The sequence below is a fragment of the Canis lupus genome, chromosome 3, assembly GCF_003254725.2.
Source record: "Canis lupus dingo isolate Sandy chromosome 3, ASM325472v2, whole genome shotgun sequence".
Lineage (NCBI taxonomy): Eukaryota > Metazoa > Chordata > Mammalia > Carnivora > Canidae > Canis > Canis lupus.
The window spans coordinates 73,333,892-73,354,232 of NC_064245.1; the positions used below are offsets into that span (position 1 = coordinate 73,333,892).

The 20,341-nt window shown below is 39.1% G+C and overlaps 1 protein-coding gene across 24 annotated transcripts in view; it reads right to left on the reverse strand.

Moving 5' to 3' along the window:
- The window catches only part of WDR19 (WD repeat domain 19), a 176,404-nt gene extending 156,591 nt beyond the window's left edge, over nt 1-19,813 (reverse strand). For 23 of the 24 annotated variants that reach the window (XR_007409958.1, XR_007409963.1, XR_007409962.1 and 20 more), the window contains exons 1-6: nt 19,677-19,813; nt 16,899-16,990; nt 16,527-16,592; nt 14,392-14,517; nt 6,963-7,078; nt 3,059-3,174 (exon numbers count right to left, since the gene is read on the reverse strand). Coding sequence is in view for 10 of the 24 variants with exons in the window: in XM_025437616.3 (XP_025293401.3) it covers nt 3,059-3,174; nt 6,963-7,078; nt 14,392-14,517; nt 16,527-16,592; nt 16,899-16,990; nt 19,677-19,796 (636 nt within the window). In the remaining 14 variants the exon portion in view is untranslated. Of the gene's footprint in view, nt 1-3,058; nt 3,175-6,962; nt 7,079-14,391; nt 14,518-16,526; nt 16,593-16,898; nt 16,991-18,465; nt 18,485-19,676 lie in introns of those variants that run through there. The other variant, XM_049108678.1, reaches the window with a different exon arrangement.
- Between the last annotated feature and the right edge of the window lie 528 nt (nt 19,814-20,341).

The following is a 20,341-nucleotide window of genomic DNA, read 5'->3' on the forward strand; positions in this document are numbered from 1 at the left end:
CCCTGCTCTCTCTCAAATAAATAAATAAAATCTTAGAGAGAGAGAAAGAGAGAGAGAAGGTCCAATGTATGTCTAACAGATACTCCAGGACAGAATAGAAAGGGCAAGAGACTAATACTGAAAGAGATGACAGAATTTTCCAGTATCGATAAAAGAAAGCAATCTTCAGATTTAAGAAATAAGACAATTCCTTAGTAGAATCAAAATAAATTCACACAAGTAACAATGGAGTGATCTGTAGAATAGTAAAGTCAAAGCAGTTCAGAGACAACACCAAATAAAGCAATACTTTTAACGTATGCTTTGCTTACTGCATGACAACTTAAATAGTATGTCTAATTCTAGAAGCATACTTCTTAGAGATCAAAAAAGGTAAAGAGCTATCTTGTATGTAAATAATAGCTGAATGTAGTGATTTCCTGGGATGTTATATAGCAAAATATTGTAAGGCCATGTCTTGAGGAGGAAAAAAAATGCCAACATCTACTGATGATGTCTGATATGGATATATAAGAATGAATGGGGAGCTAAAGCATTTGGACTTGTATATCTACCATTCTAATTCAAAATGGCACCAAAATAGAATGATCAAAATTTTAGGTTTCCAGAAAATTTTAGGTTTCTACATTAATTAATCTTAGAAACCAGTTTAATTGTGCTATGGTTCTACTCAACACGGTTGAGTTACTTCTGCCTCACTTTTGGAGCTTTCCAAGTACAGGAAACAACCAACCAGCCTTATTTTCTATAAATGCTGAAAGCCCCTATCTTCAGTCAAGCCAATCTTGAACAAGCCATGAACAAGGTAGAAGTTTCTCCTCATATCTCTGTCCATGCTCTTTTGTTTGGGTTAAATGACAGGCTGTTAAATGTCTTATGGTTTCCACTAAAACAAGTTCCAGCACAGCACATGATTACCTACAGAGACTAAATTTGCAGCTTCACTGGCAGCAGTGGGGTGTGACTATATGAGTAGGTTCTAGTGATATGAATGGAAATAATAAAATGCATCTTCCAGACTAGGTCCTTTAAATATTTCCTGCACTCCACTTCTCTTTCTCCCTTCTCTGGAGCGGAAATGCAGATGTGGTGTGGGTAATTATGCAGATGAAGACAAAACATCATTGCAAATGGCAGAGCAATAAGAAGATGGAGGAAAACCTGGGACTGTGTATAGCGCCCTGTGAAAGCAAAGATGCACAGATGATTTGCCTACCTGTCTCTGTTACCTAAGAAAGAGAAAGAGGGAAAAAACACCCAAACTACCATATCTTAGATCCCCTGTAAGTCTGGAACTGTTACAATTTATCCTATACCTTGACTAATTCAGATCATCTGTCTTTTAAAGATTCACAATCCAACTTTCATTGATCTCCTCCATCTCAAATATTATAGAACTTGTAAACTATACCACAAAATATGGCAATCATATAAGACTGTGTGTGTTTTAGCATGATTTGTTTGTATCTTCTTAGAGTAAGGGCCTATGGTCAGCAGCTTCTAAGATGATCCGCAGTGATCCTGGTTTCTTTCTATAATCCCCATCTCTACACCTCTCCGAGTGTGGGCTGGACCTAGGGACTCACCTCTACATAACAAAATATAGCAAAAATAATTTTGAGATCAAGTTATTTGTTAAGAGATTGTGGCTTAAGTTTTAAATAGCTGCTCTCATTCTCTTACCACCTGCTATATTGTGAGACACTCTATGGAGAGATCCATGTGGCATGGAAATTAGGCAGGCTTCTAATCAATGGCCAGAGAGGAACTGAGACCTTAAACCATAACCTGTAAGGAATTGAACTCTTGTCAATGACCATGTGATTGAGCTTGGAAACGGATTTTTTTTCCCAGTCAAGCCTTCAGATGAGACTCCAACCTTGACCAATAAAATGCAGCCTTGAGATTTTTTTTTAATTTTTTTTTTTAATTTTTATTTATTTATGATAGTCACAGAGAGAGAGAGACAGGCGCAGAGACACAGGCAGAGGGAGAAGCAGGCTCCATGCACCGGGAGCCCAACGTGGGATTCGATCCCGGGTCTCCAGGATCGCGCCCTGGGCCAAAGGCAGGCGCCAAACCGCTGCGCCACCCAGGGATCCCAGCCTTGAGATCTTAATGCAGCTAGGAATGCACCTGCATTCCTCATCCACAAAAACTATAAAACAATAAATGTATATTGTTTGGAAACTGCTACGTTTGGGGGTAATTTGTTACGAACCAATAGAGAACTAATATAGGACCATATTTCATATTTCTTCTAAAATGCATAGCACAGTGCCATATACCTAGAGGGTATTCAAAGAACTTGCTAGTTAATATTGCCCCAGAAATACTAAATCATAAGCCAGGTAGTCCAAAGTAAAATTTACCCACTGGTGAGATTATGTAGTAACTATAAGTAATACAAATTTCCTTAAGGAGGAGCCACTGAAGATCTAATCAATTGGGAAATTTGAACAGTAGTAAACTTCATCCTAAAATTAAATTATGGTTAGTTTGGAAGCAATTTAACATATCAGTTAAATGTATGGGCTTTAGAATCAGGCAGATCATGGGAAATATGAGTGGCTCAGCAGTTGAGCGTCTGCTTTCAGCTCAGGGCATGATCCTGGTCTGGGATCAAGTCCCACGTTGGGCTCCCTGCACGGAGCCTGCTTCTTCCTCTGCCTATGTCTCTGCCTCTCTGTGTCTCTCATGAATAAATATATATATAAAAAAAAAGAATCAGGCAGACCAGACTGAGTCCAGTTATTAACATTTATATTATATATATAAAATAAAAGCTATCTCACAAACATACAGCCTATAACCATAGAGCTGGTAGTCCATGTTAATTCTAGGTAACAGAAAATGTACAAAGGAAGATATTTGGGTAAAGGACTCCAATGAAAGAAAAGTGTTCTAATACATAAAAAAGAACAGCTTTTGTTGTTTAGAATATGAAGTTATTGCATATGTATCTCACATAGGGATTTTAAAATTTCATAGATTGTTAGACAAACTTTATTTCAGGAAAAATTTTGAATATATCATACCAAAGATGTTATTGTATTACCTGTCTTATTGTGTCACCTTCCTGATTGCTAACTGTAATCATTTTATCTTCACCACCTAAAGCAAGCAGATTTTCTGCATTCCAACATCCACATGTGATTCTCTTAGTATGTTTTCCTGAAAAAGAGATGATTTGTGTATAGACACATGGGTTTCTCAAAAAATAAATAAATAAATAAAAGATCTGTGATATCAATCTGAAAGTCTAAGTAATATGTCTTGGATATTAAACAGACAAGGAATATTAAATCTCATCAAAGCAGTCGATGTCTAAGCAACCTTATATAAAAGTTTATTACCAAATTCTAAATCAAATTCTAACTCTATTTAAGAGCAATACTGCTTTTCAATATTATGTGGATAGGAGCATAGGCCCTAACACGAAAAGATACTCCTCCACTCCTTGACAAGTTTATTTACCATACAACCAAACCTATAACAATAATGTCTCAAGAGAAGTAAATCCCAAGGCACTTGAGTTATCTTTACTATACTCAGCTTCACAGTATGGTAGACCCTTGGTATAAACAGATTCAACATTCAAAGTTTTGGATATTCATGTAAAACTAGAGCACATATGACTTCTGATAATGCTGAGCTCCAAATCTGAATGTATCCTAGTGAGACTTGTGTTGAGAACTGAGTCACTTAACCAGTCAATGATATTAGATGGAACCAGTGAGTGTCAGGAAACTTTTTCATTGAGGAACCTAGCCAGTGCAAAAACTGAATTTTTTGGGTGGGGGAAATCATATACTGTGTACATTTGTTGAAGGTCCTAGGATAGATAAATCCTTGAGTCTCAAGATTAATTCTACAATGAGATGTAGAATGGTTAAGTATACATATTCTGGAGCCGGACTGCCTGGATTTGAATCTTGGCTCCACCACTTACTGTAAAACACTGGGTAAGCTACCTAACATTTCTATTCCTTAGTCACATATCCATAAATTGGGGATAATACTTAGGGCCTGTCTCATAGAGTTGAAGGTCAAATGAGTTCAAGCACTTAGAAGAGTGCCAGGCATATATAAAGTACTATAAGAGTTTAGCTATTTTAGCTACTTTTGAGAGCAGAGACCACACTCATTTTATTCTTCCTACCCCTGACAGAACTTAATACAGTACCTATGCAGGAAGGAGGTTCTAAATAAGTAGTTATTAAGTGAGTAGAGCCTGAGGCAGGAGAGTATCTGGTGTGTTAGAGGCTCAGCAAAAAGGATAGTGTAACTGGAGCAGAGGAAGTAAAAAGAGAGGAATATGAGATGAAATCAGGGAGTTTGCAAGGGCCAAATCATGCAGGTGTTGGATGGCCATTGTAAAACCTCTGGCTTATGGAGAGCCATTGGAAACTTCTGAGCAGAAAGCTCACTGGTACCTAGGCTGAGAATATTGTATAATGTGGAAAGAGCTGAAGCAGGGAAACCAGTTCAGAGATTGCAGAAATTCACGTGGAAGATGTCTGAGGCTCACACATAGTGGTAACATGAGAGGTGTTGAGAACAGGCTGGATTCCAGAAATATTTGAAGAGCCTACAAGATTTTCTGGCAAATTAGATGCAGAAGGTATGAGAAAGAGGAGAGTCAAGGATGATGTTAAGGTTTTAGCCTGAAGATCTAAAAGGATGGGATGTCATCAGTGGTGAGGGGGGACAGCTGTGGGTCAAAAGGGTTTTAGAGATATTAAATTATTAAATTTAAAGTGTTTACTAGACATCTCATCAGAGATGTTGAATAAGCAGTTGGATACATGAGCCTAGGGATAGGAAGAGACAAATATAAGACTGGTCAGGATATAAATGGCATTTCAAATCAGGAGATGAGGGCACAAAAGAGAAGGGATCATTCAGAGAAGACACTGAGATATAGGAGAGTTTAATGATCATAGATTAAGGGACTTGTGTGGTACATTGCAATTGGGCCCAAAGAGATGGGCATCAGGAAAGAAAAAGAATGCATGAAGAGAGGTGGGAAATGTCAAAGACAGACTTCTTTCTATACCCCAGAAAGGGAGAAGAAAAGCTCTTCTTTCTTCCTCCTGTATAGATGATGGCCTCTTGGCTTCCAGAGCTCAGAACTCAGGTTAAACTTAACATCAAGAACAGTTAACCTGTTTTGTATGCCTCCTTACAGTGTTCTGGGCACTTCACATGTACTGACTTATTGACATAATATTAATTCACAATTAATATATTCTGGTAACTGAAGTTGAATCATGTTACTGGGAGGCTGGCAATATTTAATTAAACCACAGTAAATGAATTTCATGTATACAAGAACCATGCAACATGAGAACTGCCTGTATCTGGTCTAGCTGAAGGAAATAAATGAGTACAAGATGTAACAAGATTAACAGATTTTAGTTATTGTGAAATGCTGGCAGACCATGCTACCATGTAGTGGCTATCTAGAGTGGAAAAGCTTGGATCTAGGAAAGTGAGTTATTTAAAAGCGAAAAAAAGTAGAGCCACAAATCATAACCAACTCCAAGAGAGGCAGTATGTATTTAGCCAAAGGACCTAAGATACATAATCAGCCTGAATCTCCTCAGGCCCATTTTACACAATAAATGACCGAGAACAGACTCAATATTTATATTAAATACAAAGATCACATATAAAATCACATATATGTAATAAATACCTGACATGAAATAATCATGCTTTGACAACTTATTTTCTCATATGTCAAGTGTCAAAATTTCTGGGGCCTTAAGTTAGCTGGTAGGGTATTCTTACAGATGAAGTGGGATACAAAAAATTGCCTAACTGAAGTCAAATGGTCAATTTACATTGATTTTTGTAACTCAAAATATCTTTAGTTTTATAGGATCAATGGCATTACCTTTCAGCTGGAGCACCAAAACCACTGATATTAAAGATAGACATAAATGTGAGAAAAACGGAAATAATTAAGTGTCCTTAGTTGATAGACACTTTCTCAAGTATTCTGTGGGCACTCTTCTCTGCAGAGTTTAATTCCTTCCTTAGCAATAAATGATAATTTTTCTGGCCACCTGGGTATAATTAAGCCTACTAGTTTTACCATTCACCAGCATGATGTTCTAATCATTGAGAAGAATTCATCTGCTTCTTCTTGGGTATTCATTCAGAGGACAGATGCTAAGTGACCAGAGATTGGGGGAATCAAAGAACCTGAACCAAGGTCAAACAAGGAACAAAACCTTCTCTAGTCATATACTCTGAGGCAAATGTAACTCACAGTGCACACCTAGACTAAATTGGTGTTTGGAGAGAGTAAGAGGTCAGAATTAAGAATCTAATATATTTGGACCAAACAGTCACAAATGTTTCAGTCCATCTACTAAGGTATTGATAAACACCAAGCTATTCCACGTCCACAGGTACAATCTAGGTGAGAAAGGGACAAATGGAAGCCATGCTATTAATGTCCTGGTGTCCAAAGGCACAAGCTGCCATTAGAGCAGCCATTCTATGTAGCCTGGATAATTCTTAGTAGACAGTGAAGAGGGATCTTGTAGGTTAGCTAGATATATGGCTTGACCAGGGGAGCTTTATTACAACATAATTTCCCTTGCAGTGTCGGAAATATCTGGGATGCCAGGGTGGCTCAGTGGTTTAGCACCTGCCTTCATGCTCAGGGCATGATCCCGGGGTTCTGGGATCGAGTCCCACATCAGGCTCCCTGCATGGAGCCTGCTTCTCCCTCTCCCTATGTCTCTGCCTCTCTCTGTCTGTCTCTCTCATGAATAAATAAATAAAGTCTTTAAAAAAAAAAAAAAAGGAAGTGAGAAGGGGCTTCTGACTTCCAGGACACAAATGCAAATATCGCCTTCCTTAAAAAAAAAAAATCTGAGGCAGTAAAACATGACATCTATCTAAAGCATCTTAAGTATTTAGCAGTGTTTCCAGGTATAACCTACCCAGCACAGGAATCTTTCGAGATGTCTGACGATTATAAATAAGCAAATTTCCTTTAACAGTTCCAACAGCCAGGACACTTCCAATTTTTGACCAAAGAAGAAAAGACATTTGATCCCTGTAACATTAAGATATAAATCACTAAAAGATTCACAATCATAATATCCAAAGAGTTCTTTAAAAAAGCATTTCATGAATAATTTTAATATCTACTTAGAAGTTATAGAACAAAATAACAACTTAATGCTTTAGGCAAAGACTAAGTGCTAAAGACATTCTGGAGATGCTTTAAGATGATCTTATGGTCAGTTAGACCTAAGATACATATATAATGAATACAAGCTCCGCTTCAGTCATGATGGAACCTCAAATTTCATAAAATGACTCATGATGAGGTAGTTTAGTATAATGACAGTTGTAAATGTGGAAAAATGTTAATGGATGATTAACATCACATGCTTTATTTTTTTATTTTTTAACATCACGTGCTTTAAAAAAAAAAAAAAGTGGAGTCTGGGTGCCTGGGTGGCTTAAATGGCTAAGCATCTGACTCTTGATTCTGGCTCAGGTCATGATCTCAGGGTTGTGAGATTGAGCCCTGCATCAGGCTCCACAGTGGGTATGGAACCTCTTAAGATTCTCTTCCTCAGCCTCCTTCCCTTAAAAAAATTTGAAAAAATTTAAAAGTAGGGTCCTATAACATATTAAATTGTAAAAATCATTGGGAATTCACCACCTTAAGTAGGACATATCTTTTCCAACTCTGTCACTTTTTAAAATTCTTATTTAAATCCCAATTAGTTAACATACAGTATAATATTAGTCTTAGGTGTGCAATATAGTGATTCAACACTTCTATACAACACTCGGTGCTCATCACAGCAACTGCACTCCATAATCCCCATCACCTATCTCACCTAACCTCCACCGCCACTGCCATCACCTCCCCTCTGGTAACCATCTGTTTATTCTCTATAGTTAGGAGTCTGTTTCTTGGTTTGTCTCTCTCTCTCTTTTTCTTCCTTTGCTTGTCTTGTTTCTTAAATTCCACATAAGACTAAAATCATGTCTTTCACTGGCTGACTTATTTCATTTATAAAATTTATAATCTGTCTTTCACTGGCTTATTTCCCTTATGCAATTTAGAATTGTTACACCTTCTTGTCTCCTTTATTATATAGTGTCCTTCTTTGTCTTGTTTCAGTCTTCGTATTAAAGTCTAAAAGTCTAGTTTGTCCCATATAAATATTGCTACTCTAGCTTCCTTTCAACATCCATTTGCATGTTGTTTCTCTATCCCCCTCATTTTCAATCTGCAGGTGTCTTCAGATCTAAAATGAATCTCCTTTAGGCGGCATATAGACAGGTCTTGCTTTTTTAATCCATTCTAACGGTCTATTCTTTTGATTTAGTCCATTTACATTCAAAGTAATTACTGATAGATATGTATATATTGCCATTTTATTACTTGTTTTGTGGTTGTTCCTGGAGATTTTCTCTGACCCTTTCTTGTCTTTCTCTCTTTCATGGTTTGATTTTCTTTAGTGATAAATTTGGATTTCTTTCTCTTTATTTGTTGCATGTTTATTAGTGTTGTTTGATATATTGTTCCCCTTAAGTTTGTATATAACCTCTTTAGCAAATAGCAGTCTATACTAAGTTGATGGTTGATTAATTTTGAACTCATTCTTTTCTCCTCTCCTTCCCATGTTTTAGATACATGTTATATTTTATATCCATTTTTTGTATAAGTTCCTTGACTGAATTTTTTTACAGAAATATTCTGTAAAATTGTGCTTCCTGCCTTTATATTGTCATTTTTGGTTTCTCTTTTGCATTCAAAGAGTCCTTTTTAATATTTCTTGCAGCGCTCTTTTAGTGGTCATGAACTCCTTTAGTTTTGTTTGGGAAATTTTTTTCTCTTTCTATTCTGAATGCTAGCCTTGCTAGATAGAATATTCTTGACTGCAGAGTTTTCCTATTCAGTACTTTGAAGATATCATGCCACTCCCTTCTGGCTTGCCAAATTTCTGTTGAAAAAAATCTCCTGCTAGCCTTATGGGTTCTCCCTTGTAAGTTAGTGACTACTTCTGTCTTACTGCTTTGAAAATTTTTTCTTTACTACTGTATTTTGCAAGCATAATTACAATATATCTTGGCATGGGTCTGTTTTGTTGATTTTGTTAGGAGTTCTTTGTGCCTCCTGGATCTGGATGTCTGTTTCCTTCTCCAGGTTAAGAAAGTTTTTAGCTACTATTTCCTCAAATAAATTTTCTGCCCCCTTTTCTTTCTTTTCTTCTTCTGGGATTTCTATAATGGGAATATTATTACATTTGACTGAGTTCCCTATGTTTATTCTCATGTTGCAGAATTCATCTTTTTTTTTGGTTCAGCTTTATTGCTTTCCATTACTTTGTCTTCTAGGTCATTAATTTGTTCCTCTGGGTCTTCCAGCCTGCTGTTCATTGCATCAAGTGTGTTTCTGACCTCATTTATTGCACTCTTCATCTCTGGTTCTTTTTTAACTCTTTTATCTTTGTGGTAGTGTCTCACTGGTGTCCTCCCAAGCACAGTGAGTATCCTTATAATTGTTGCTTAAAATCTCCATCAGGCATGTCACTTATATCTACTTCACTTAGATCTCTGGGTGTGGTCTTATTTTGTTCTTTTATTTGGGATAAATTCCTCTGTCTTCTCATTTTTTTCTAAGTCTCTGCTTTCTTTTTTTGTGTTAGAAAATCCAGTTATATCTCCTGCTCCTGAACATAATGACTTTATAAAATAGATGTAGTGCCCAGGGCCTGGAGCTTTAGGGAATGCCCTCAATGTACATTCTGTACCCTCTGCTATTGTGTTTTGGCTACTCTATCCCTCAGGCCAGTCATCTGCAGAGGCTCTTCTTGTCTGCTGTATACAGTGTTGGTCACTGACCTGAATGTGGTCAGTTTTAACTAAATGTGCTTTGGTTTGCTTGTGATATGAGACCTGTCATAGAACCACTAGAACTGAGGCTCTGCAGCACTCTCTGGTTGGGAGACATGGTGTGGGCAGGGGTCTGTGCTGGTCTGGAGGAGGAGCTGGGCACACCGGGACTGAGGTAAGCATGACTGAGCAAAGCAGTTCTGCTAAAGCCAGGGAGTGCTTAGTATAAGCAAATTAGGCAGCCAGTAGCCACACTGCACTGCTTCTATAGATGGCTCTGTGTTTATGCTGAAGGGTGGGAGAGGGAAATGGCTCACAGAGAGGTGTCTCTCTGAGTACTATCTTTCAGGAACATGCTCTAAGAAGAGCAAATAATCTCCCCACTTTCTGCCCTGGGCTCTCTTCAGATGTTGTTTTCATGCTGTATGTCCCAGGGTTGTTTCCCTGCCTTCTTCCCAGGAGTAGAGCAGTGCCTTCCAGGATTGATCCTAGCCAAGGCCACGGACATTGAAAACTCCAAGCTTTAAGCACCAATGGTCATGAGAATTCATGAAATTCAGCCCCATTTTCCAAACCAAAGGCTTGCTTGCTGCTCTTCTCCATGATGACGACTCCTTCCCCTCCACAGCAGTCAGGATCTGTTTCTCCACTAGACCACGCCTCCACACTTACCTTCTTCAGTGTGGCTTCTTCTCTCCCTTTAGTTGTAGAGTTTGTTCTGTTATTCTTCTGGTTGATTACTGGGCTATTTAGGATGATTTGATGGTTATCTAGTTGTATTTATGGGATGAGATGAACCTAGGGTTCTTCTACTCCATTGACATCTTCTTGTTTTTCCCATCTCTGCCACTATTAAGATTAGCTCACGGGGGATCCCTGGGTGGCTCAGCGGGGCATCACTGGGTGGCTCAGTGGTTTAGCGCCTGCCTTCAGCCCAGGGCTTAATCCCAGTCCTGGGATCGAGTCCCACATCGGGCTCCCTGCATGGAGCTTGTTTCTTCCTCTGCCTATCTCTCTCTCTGTGTGTGTGTGTCTCTCATGAGTAAATAAAATCTTAAAAAAAAAAAAAAAAAAAAAGATTAGCTCACTTGGAAAGAGGTAGAAAGCACATTTGCCTACCATCAGTTCTTAAGTACATTCTAAGACCTACTGGCTAAACTTTTATGTAATTCCCTACTAAATGGAATCAGGACTCCTGAGAGAGTAGCTCATTTTATATATCAAGGAAAGAAATCACAGTGGGTATAGAAAAGTGGTTCTGAAAATGCCATCCCAGGACCAACAGCATCACTTGGGAACTTCAGAAATGCCAGTTCTCTGATCCCACCCCAGGCCTACTGAATGAGAAACTCTGGGGGTGGCATTCAGCTATCTGTGTTTTAATAGGCACTCTGATGCAGCTAAAGTTTGAGAACCACTGACAGATCATTCACTGTTTACATAAAGCAATACTGCTTTCAAGAATGCTCATACCTAAAAGACAAAAATTCATGTAAAGTATACAAAAAGTTCATTGTAACAATAGGTGAATGTAATAAAATATTTAGTTAGAAAAATTATTTCTAATAAGTACTAATATCCCAGGCTGCTGGGTTTCATCTATTAAATATATGTTTTTAGAAGAACAATATGCTTGTTTTTCTGTCTGCTTAAGTAGGCGTGACAGCTATGAGAATATGCCTCTCAGATCTCTAGCTACGGAAAGTGTAACTGATGAAGGCCCCCACTGGAATCTATTACTTTGATGTGCTGGGGCCATACCTTCCCACAGCTTCCCAGACTGTAACTGAGTGGGCAAGGATACTGTTGAGGCCCATTCCTGAGAGACAGAATTCCACTGATGGGTAACATTGGCTGAAAGTCTCCTCAGAGGCCTACCTGAACTTTCTTTTTTTTTTTTTTTTTTTTTTTTCTACCTGAACTTTCTTAGAATTGGGCTCCAGTATAAGATGTTTCTACCCAACGTTTCTTCCTTCCCTCTCCCCTTTACAAGGGTCAGATATGCACTGTGGTCTGATGGCTCTTCTAACCTGCTCCTTCTATGTTTCCTTACAGGTATTTCCTGTAATAAATCTCACGCACTCAATCCTGTTTGGGAGTCTGCTTTTCAGAAAACACAAATAGAAAGACTTGTGAGCCAGCTAAATAGCACCAGAGAAAGGAGGAACTGCATGAGAAGCCCAAAGTGTGATCAGCAATAGTGGTTACATTTAGTAAGAATACTGTAACAATAGTTCATTCAATAGTTTATCATTACCAACAGTCACATAACAACCAACTAGAAAAAGAGTTAAACAGTATGTTCCAAGAAGATCAAGTAACCAAATATCCTCAAAAGAAGAGCCAGCTGAACAGACCCCATCTTCTTTTCTTCAGAGATAAGGCCTCTAGAAGGCTCTACAAATTACAATAAGATATTGTGACACACATAAGTTCCCAATAATGCTAGCGGATGAGAACAATATATAGTGATTACATGTATTTTTGGCCAAGTTAAAGAATATATTATTCTAGGAAAATGCATGTGGCTACAAAAAAAAAAAAATGCAACCTATGTGAAAGGCACAGACTTAAAAAAGTCTTGCTGATATAAAAACTGAAGATCAATTAGAAAAGAGACTGAGTAGGATGACTAGTACTTAGGTCTGAATGGCCTTTGGAAGAAGCAACCATGTCCAATGATCCAACCAGAAATCAACTGGTTCACAAATGAGATGTTGTATTTAGTTCTCTGGAAAGATTGCTGTACCCCAGGGACATAATTGCTATAAGCCTAGGTAAGATCAGGGGATGTACCACTATAATTCTAAGAAGTTATAAAAATACACTTAGTAAAAACTAATAAATTCAATCTGTTGTGTTAACATAATAATTTAAGATAGTTAAGTGACACTGTAGTAAGTTGTGCAATGATTATATTTGAATATGTTTTGTGTACTAAGATATCTGAAGTGCTCAAAAGAATAAATTCCAACTAAATTTGCAAATGGAATTTAAATTTTTTAAGGATATTTGTTTGCAAAATTAATATACTTAAAAAAACTGATATTAAAAATTATGTTTAAGTATCTTAGTGTAATAGATTGACCTTTAAATAAGAGACAAATAATAGTAGCTGTACCTATGTATATACAAAAGTCTTTTAGACATTAAATATTAATATCAACAAATATTTAATTTGTTCTACCTTGATAATTACAGTAACATCTATACTATTCATTCAGTTCCTGATTTTATGCCTGGCCATGACATGCAATTAAACATCACAACAACTCTGAGATGATGTAAGGAAATGGATCTGTGGGAAGATAGACAGCAGAGGCAGACATATACCAGTCTGAAACACCTCAGATTAATTATGCATTTTTCTCTGCATGAGAATGCATTCTCACTGATGCTTAATTTGGTTCAAGAACCACTAATTGATATTTATAAATATTCTCTTGAATGGAAGAACAGATAGTATGTAAAATCTTTCTAAAAAGTGATATATACCCAAAGTATAAAAGGACAGAGCAAGAAATGAAGGCTCTCAAATCTAGCAAGACTTTATGATGGGTGGACAATATCATCTGTGAATTGCATACCTCATGTGTCAATTTGGAGGGTTAGAGTTACCTCTGGTCCTGTTCTTCATGGCCACCTTACTTCCTTCGGGTTGTTATTCCTCAGTAAACTGGAAATATACAGTCTAATCTTGCAGTATGTGTGTGGCCTACCTGCATGTCATATGACACTACGTGGGAGTTATTATTCACATTCCATATAGTTGAAGAAATTGAAGTTTAGAAAGAAGTAAAGCAAGCAACTTGTTCAACGTTGAACTGCCAAGTTTCAGTTGTGAATAAATTTTTCTATTCCATATGGTATAATAGTTTCTATTTTAGCAGAAATCTGTCATTTCTTTTATTACCCAGTATATTTTCCATTTGGGAAGTGTCTCAACTTTTATCCCACTCTTCACCTACAGGAATTTTCAATCCCATGGCCCTGCCTACTACTCTACTCAGAGACCTTTTGAGTAACGGAGTGGATGTGATGGGGACATGCTCTTCTCTTTGGCATAACTTGCTGTGAAGAATGATATAACCCAATAGCTGGCAGCAGCCATGGGGAGAGTCTGACTTAGAATAAAGTCAATAGAGAGAAAGGAAGACCTAAGAGATGGAGAGAGTCTTGACTGCATCACTAGAAGCAGTGGACCCAGCAATGCCTGAGGCCAATCCTATTTGCAGATTTTTCCAGATGTTTTGTCTCATCTTTGAACATTTTAGTCTGTTCTGCCAAAAGCAAATTTTCAAGAAGCTATTTATATTTTACAATTTTAACAATTTTATTCTAATTCATTTGGCAAAATCAATAGGATTATATGCAATAAAAAAATAAACTTTCATAGGAAAATAACTCACAAACGCATCTTTATAATGAGAGCAGTAAGTATTGTTAGCATCAAACCTACAAACAATCTTATTTCTAAGTGAAGATTTAAAATAAAAAAGTTATTCTTACCTCATACCACTGTCTAATTGGCTGGTTTTATTTGTGTTGGCATCCCACAGATAAATGCAACTAGATTTCTCAGCAATCACTGCTAGGATATCTCCATCTTTATCCCAATCCATAGCAACACAGTTACTTTTAAAAAAAGAAAGCAAAATATAACTATACGTTTTCTTAAAGTAGGAGAAAGAAATTTAAATATGTATTTGTGATTTTTATCTATAACAAGACCATTCAATCTATTTTGAATAGGTCATAAACTTTCTAAAGCGGAAAATACGGGCAGCCTGGGTGGCTCGGCGGTTTAGCGTCTGCCTTTGGCCAGTGATCCTGGAGACCTGGGATCGAGTCCCACGTCGGGCTCCCTGCGTGGAGCCTGCTTCTCGCTCTGCCTGTGTCTCTGCCTCTCTCTCTCTTTCTGTGTCTCTCATGAATAAATAAATAAAATCTTTAAAAAAAAAAATAAATAAAATAAAGCGGAAAATACAACTCACTATTCACTGCTTAGATAATACAAATTTTTTTTTTTTTGAGAGAGAGCATGTAAGCAGGAAGGGGGAGGGGCAAAGAGAGAGAGAGAGAATCTTTAGACTCTGCACTGAGTGTGGAGCCCAATGCGAGGCTCGATCCCATGACTCTGAGATCATGACCTGAGCTGAAGCCAAGAGTTGGACACTTACCTGAGTTAGCCACCCCAGGTACCTCACTAAGTTAAATTTTTTATTATTATTGAGGGGATGGGAAAATTTTAAATTCTATTTTAAATATTTTTTATATATATTACATTAAATAAAATCACACCTTGTAAGCACATTTTCTTAGATCCTATAAAGAACCTGGCCTTCTGGTAAAACAAACTCATCAAGTACCCCTACAAAGCAATCAATTCTGGAATCAAGAGGTAATTTGTATGACCAAGTGTTAAAGGTTATATCAGATTTACAGAGAGAGGGATCCCTGGGTGGCTCAGCGGTTTAGCGCCTGTCTTCAGCCCAGGGCGTGATCCTGGGGTCCTAGGAGTCCCATGTCGGGCTCCCTGCATGAAGCCTGCTTCTCCCTCTGCCTCTCTCTCTCTGTCTCTCATATGTAAATAAATAAAATATTAAAAAAAAAAAGATTTACAGAGAGAAAAAGGTTTCAGCTCGTGATTTCAGGGTCACGGGATTAAGCCCCATGTTGGTGCAGTCTACTTGAGACTCTCTCTTCCTCCCCCTCTAACCCTGTGCTCACACACACACTCTCTCTAAAATAAATAATCTTTTTTAAAAATGCTTATGTTTTGTGTAATCTAAAATGATTTACTGAAAACTGATAGGCCTTGTCCTTTAAAAAGGTATGTCAAGGGGCACCTCGGTAGCTCAGTCAATTAAGCATCAGACGGTTGATTTCACCTCAGATCATGATCTCAGGGTCATGAGATTAAACCCCACATTGGGGCTCACTCAGTGTGGAGTCTGCTTAAGATTCTTGCCCTGCCCCACGTCCCCTGCCACCCTGCTTGCAGGCATGCACACTCTTTAAAAAAAAAAAAAAAAAAAAGGTTTAAAAAGTATGTTGAAAGTAATTATTTTCCAACAATTTATGAGAGGAAATATTACAGTGATATGGGCTTATCTTCTCTGCTTATACACAAAATAAGGCTTGTTTATAATTAAATAAGAATCTTTCATTTGGATTCATTTGTAATTGTACATTAAAGCTTCCCTGTGAACGTATGGAGGTTATAAATATCAACTCTAACTCATATGCTATATGTCTACACACTTCACTAACAACTTATGTGTTAAAAAAATCAAATCCCTGGGGTGCCTGGGTGGTGCAGTCAATGGTCTTTGTTCAGGTTGTGATGTCGGGGTCCTGAGATGCAACCCCAGATTGGGCTCTGTGCTGAGCACAGAGTCTTGGATTCTCTCTCCTGTTCCTTCTGCCTCTCCCACTTATGCTCTTTCTCTAAAAATAAGTAAATAAATGTTTAAAAAAAAAAAACAGAAAAACAAATTGCTTTGCAATTGAAGAAAGCAAAAGAGGACATACAGATTCTATATAAGTTGTAAAATTCTATTTGATTATAGTTTTAAGGTAATACTTTTTTATCTTTTAGGAAAGAAAGCTTGAAAAAGTTTCTGATCCACCTCTGTACTTACCCAGGTAAGTTAATTTCACTTCTTTTTTGACCATGGCGATCAAAGATTTTCACAATATGATCAGCTCTAAAAGCAAAGAGAGCACAAAATTAAAATTTAAGTGTTTCTTTTTATAAATGTATATCAAAAATATTTAAGCTGCCATCCAAATGATTTCAGCGCTCTCTCGGGACAGTTTCATAATTTATATCTACAAAGTTAGTACCAGGGAAAAGATTTTATGAACTGTGATGTTCATGCAGGTGAATGTATTATTCTTCCCACTATACAAGCATCACACAAGAACCGCTACTAAATAAATTGTGTGGTTATGCAGGCATATAACCATTTGAAGTCAGGATAATTTACTTAAAACATTCACTGATTTCTTACCCTGTTACTGCAAGGTAGTTTCCTGATGTTTTTTGCCAGGTGAACTGTATTGGTGTGCCAGGCCCACTCTTCTCTAGCAGTGAGAAAACACGCTAAAAAGATAAATATTTTTATATTTTCAAAACATACAATTAAGGGTTGGTCAAAGATATCAAACATGATCATGAAAACAGTAAGATTCAGATGTTAAAGGCTTACTGTTAGAGCTTATCCAGAAAAAGTCAACAATGTAACAGACAAAATAATCAGATCAACCAACCAACCAACGAACTTCTACAATCTGGTTGTTAAAGTATGGACCTCAACACATAGGCAAGCATTTATTATAAAGTTTTGGTTTAAAATGTTTTTGAGGGACACCTGGGTGGCTCAGCGGTTGAGCATCTGCCTTTGGTTCAGGGCATGATCCTGGGGTCCTGGGATGAAGTCCCACATCGGGCTTCCTGTGTGGAGCCTACTTCTCCCTTTCCATCTACCTGTGTCTCTGCCTCTCTGTGTGTGTCTCTCATGAATAAACAAATAAAATCTCAAAAAAAAAAAAAAAACTTAACCATGATAAAAATACAAACTGTCCTTCATTCAAAATTATTTTCTACCTTTACCCACTAGTTATATTTACTTAATCATTAAGTGCTCACTTTGACTACTGGGTGGTGGTTGACTGATGGTCAACTCAAAAGCCTTTCTTTTCACTCATACAGTCAAGAACTGGGGTACCCAATATAAAAGCCACAAAACACAGGTGGACTTGATTTTATTGAGGGCTTGAAATGTAGGTAGTCCAAATTAGAAGTGTTGTAAATATAGAATAGATACCCATTTCAAGGACTATGAAAAATGTAAACTATCTCATTGATAATTTTTTGTTGATTACATATTGAGATAATATTTTTAATATACTGGATAAAATAAAATATATTATTTAAATTAATCTTACCTGTTTATTTTATTTATTTATTTTTAAAGATTTTATGTATTTATTCATGAGAGACAGGCAAGAAATAGGCAGGAGAAGCAGGCTCCCTGCCAGGAGGAGCCTGATGGGGGACTCAAGCCCAAGATCCTGGGATCTGCCCTGAGCCACCTATGCATCCCTGTTGGTTTTAAAACATTTTAAGATGGCCACTAAAAATTTTAAATTACATTCGCTCACAGTACATTTATATCAAACAATACTGATCCAAAACAATTACTAATATAGAGCTTGAATAAGAGAATTTAATTTTAATATTAGGTTAAATTATAAACAATTAGGTTAAATCATAGACCACAGCTAGGCATATGAAGTTCACATACTACTACAGGTGGCTTGACAATCAGAGTGGCCATACAAAACTCATTCAATGCTTAAAATTAAATACCAAGGGTCACCTGGGTGGCGCAGTTGGCCAAGTGTCAGGCTCCTGATTTCTGCTCAGATCATGGTCTGAGGGTCCTGAAATTGAGCCCTGCACTCGGCTGGGAAAGTGCTTGAGATTCTTTCCTCCTCTCCCTTTGCACCCATGTTCTCACTCTCTGTCTTAAAAAATATAAATAAATGTATATACATAATTTTAAAATTAAATACCAATCATTAGTCGTTTGGTATGTTAAGGAGATGAAATCCACCTCTATTGGAAACAGAAGTGTATTATAATTACAAGTCCATCCACGTTTCGTGGAGCTTGAAACACCTTGGGAAAAAAAGGTGTGACCTTTGTGACCAAGTGACCCTGGAACCCCTTCCTGCAAGTGAGGGATCCTTAAACTTCAATTTGACTAGCTCCCGGGTAGACCTCTTCTGGCTGTGATCGTACATCTTAGTTTTCTTCATATACAGTATAGTGCTCCATATACAGTAGACTGAAAAAGCGCTAGCTTCAACACCAGAAAACCAAGGTCTGAATTGTACTTTTTAACTTATGATCAGCTGTAGGGCTTAAAACAAGTCGCTTAAGTTGCCTCAAGCACAAAATTTTCAGTTGCGAACCAAGAGGAATGCCTCCTCCGTGCTGACAACTTCAGAAATCGTGAAAGGCTTTAGAAATGTGAAGTTATGATCGATTACCAGCCTGTCAATTCCAATTTCCACGCTAAGAGCCACAAGGAATCTTCAATTTAAAATTGAACTATCCATTTCTTTGCCAGATCAGGGCGGAGGGCTAAGGCAGTGGTAAAGCAGGGGGGCGAGGGCGCTGTAGCCCAGGGGCCGGGGATGGGGTTCGCCCGAAGCCCAAGCGCAGGAACGGTGCGTGCAGAGGATGATGCTCTCCAGCAGGACCCGCGTGTGCAGGCGCAGATTTCCCCGCGAATTACATCCACGAGCCACTGCGTGATTTGTACATTAGTCACCGGCGATACACTCTGACATTCTTCTTTCGGAAGCTCTTCACTCTTTTTAAACGCTGAGCGGTTGCGCGGCTTGCCAGGGGTTCAGCTGCTTGCGGGGGCCGAGCCTCCCAGCATACCGGTCTCCCCGCCGTGGGTAGTTCGGGGTCTTTTCCGACCCGGTCTGCTCCTTTCGGGCCGTGCCCGGGTTCCCTCCGCCCGCCCCGCTTCAACTCCGTTCGCGGTCCCAGAAATGAGGCCTCCCCTCTCCGCGTTCCCCTCCTCCTTCCTTCAACTTCGCCCCCCCCCCCCCCCGCCCCAGGTCACCCAGCTCTCTTCGCCATTCCTAGCCCCCCTCGGGAGGAGGGAGGGGGACACAGGCCCCCTCTCCTCAAAGTGACGCTCAGCGGGCCCAGCGCCTGTGGTCGCGTTTCCCCGCCGCGCCGGCCCCGGGGTTTGTAAGTTATTTACCTTCATCTCAAGGCTAGAGCGGCCGCGCGATCCGGAAAGTGCGCAGGCGCGGAGAGTCAGCTCCAGGAGGGCTAACGCGTTCCCGTCACCCAGGAGACCGCGCGAGCAGTGACCAATCATGGAGCTCTACCCGGGGGGGCGGAGCCTCGTGGGGCCTCCGCAGGGGCGGACGGGAGGCGTGGACTGGAGTCACGTGACACGCGCGGAGGCGGGCCCCGAATGGTTGTGCGTCAGGAGCTCCGGCCCACCCTCCCTTCCTTCTTGGGCTCTGATTGGACGAGGCCGGGGACGCCCTTAGGACGTCCTGCGTCAACTTCTGCTCCCGGTGCCGAAGATGTCGATGGCGGCGGGCGGGGGCGCCCGGATTCCAGGCAACGAAAAGGCCCTGAATGTTGCAAGAACCGAGAACGGGGATTTGCTCTTGGGCCAGATACTCGTGCAGAGTACGCGCAGGGAGGACTTGGGCGGGCCTGCGCGTCATCTCTCTCTCTCCTTTCCTTCCCAGGCTTCTGGGCTAGAAGACACAGGATGTGAGAAGTAGTCTTTTTCAAGGCGTTAATAGGCCAACTAAATTGGGCAAGAAAAATGAGCACTGATTGCTTCTCTGTTTAGACTTCGGACCTGGCAGCTTTTCCCCAAATATTATGCCCTGCCATAGATTTGTG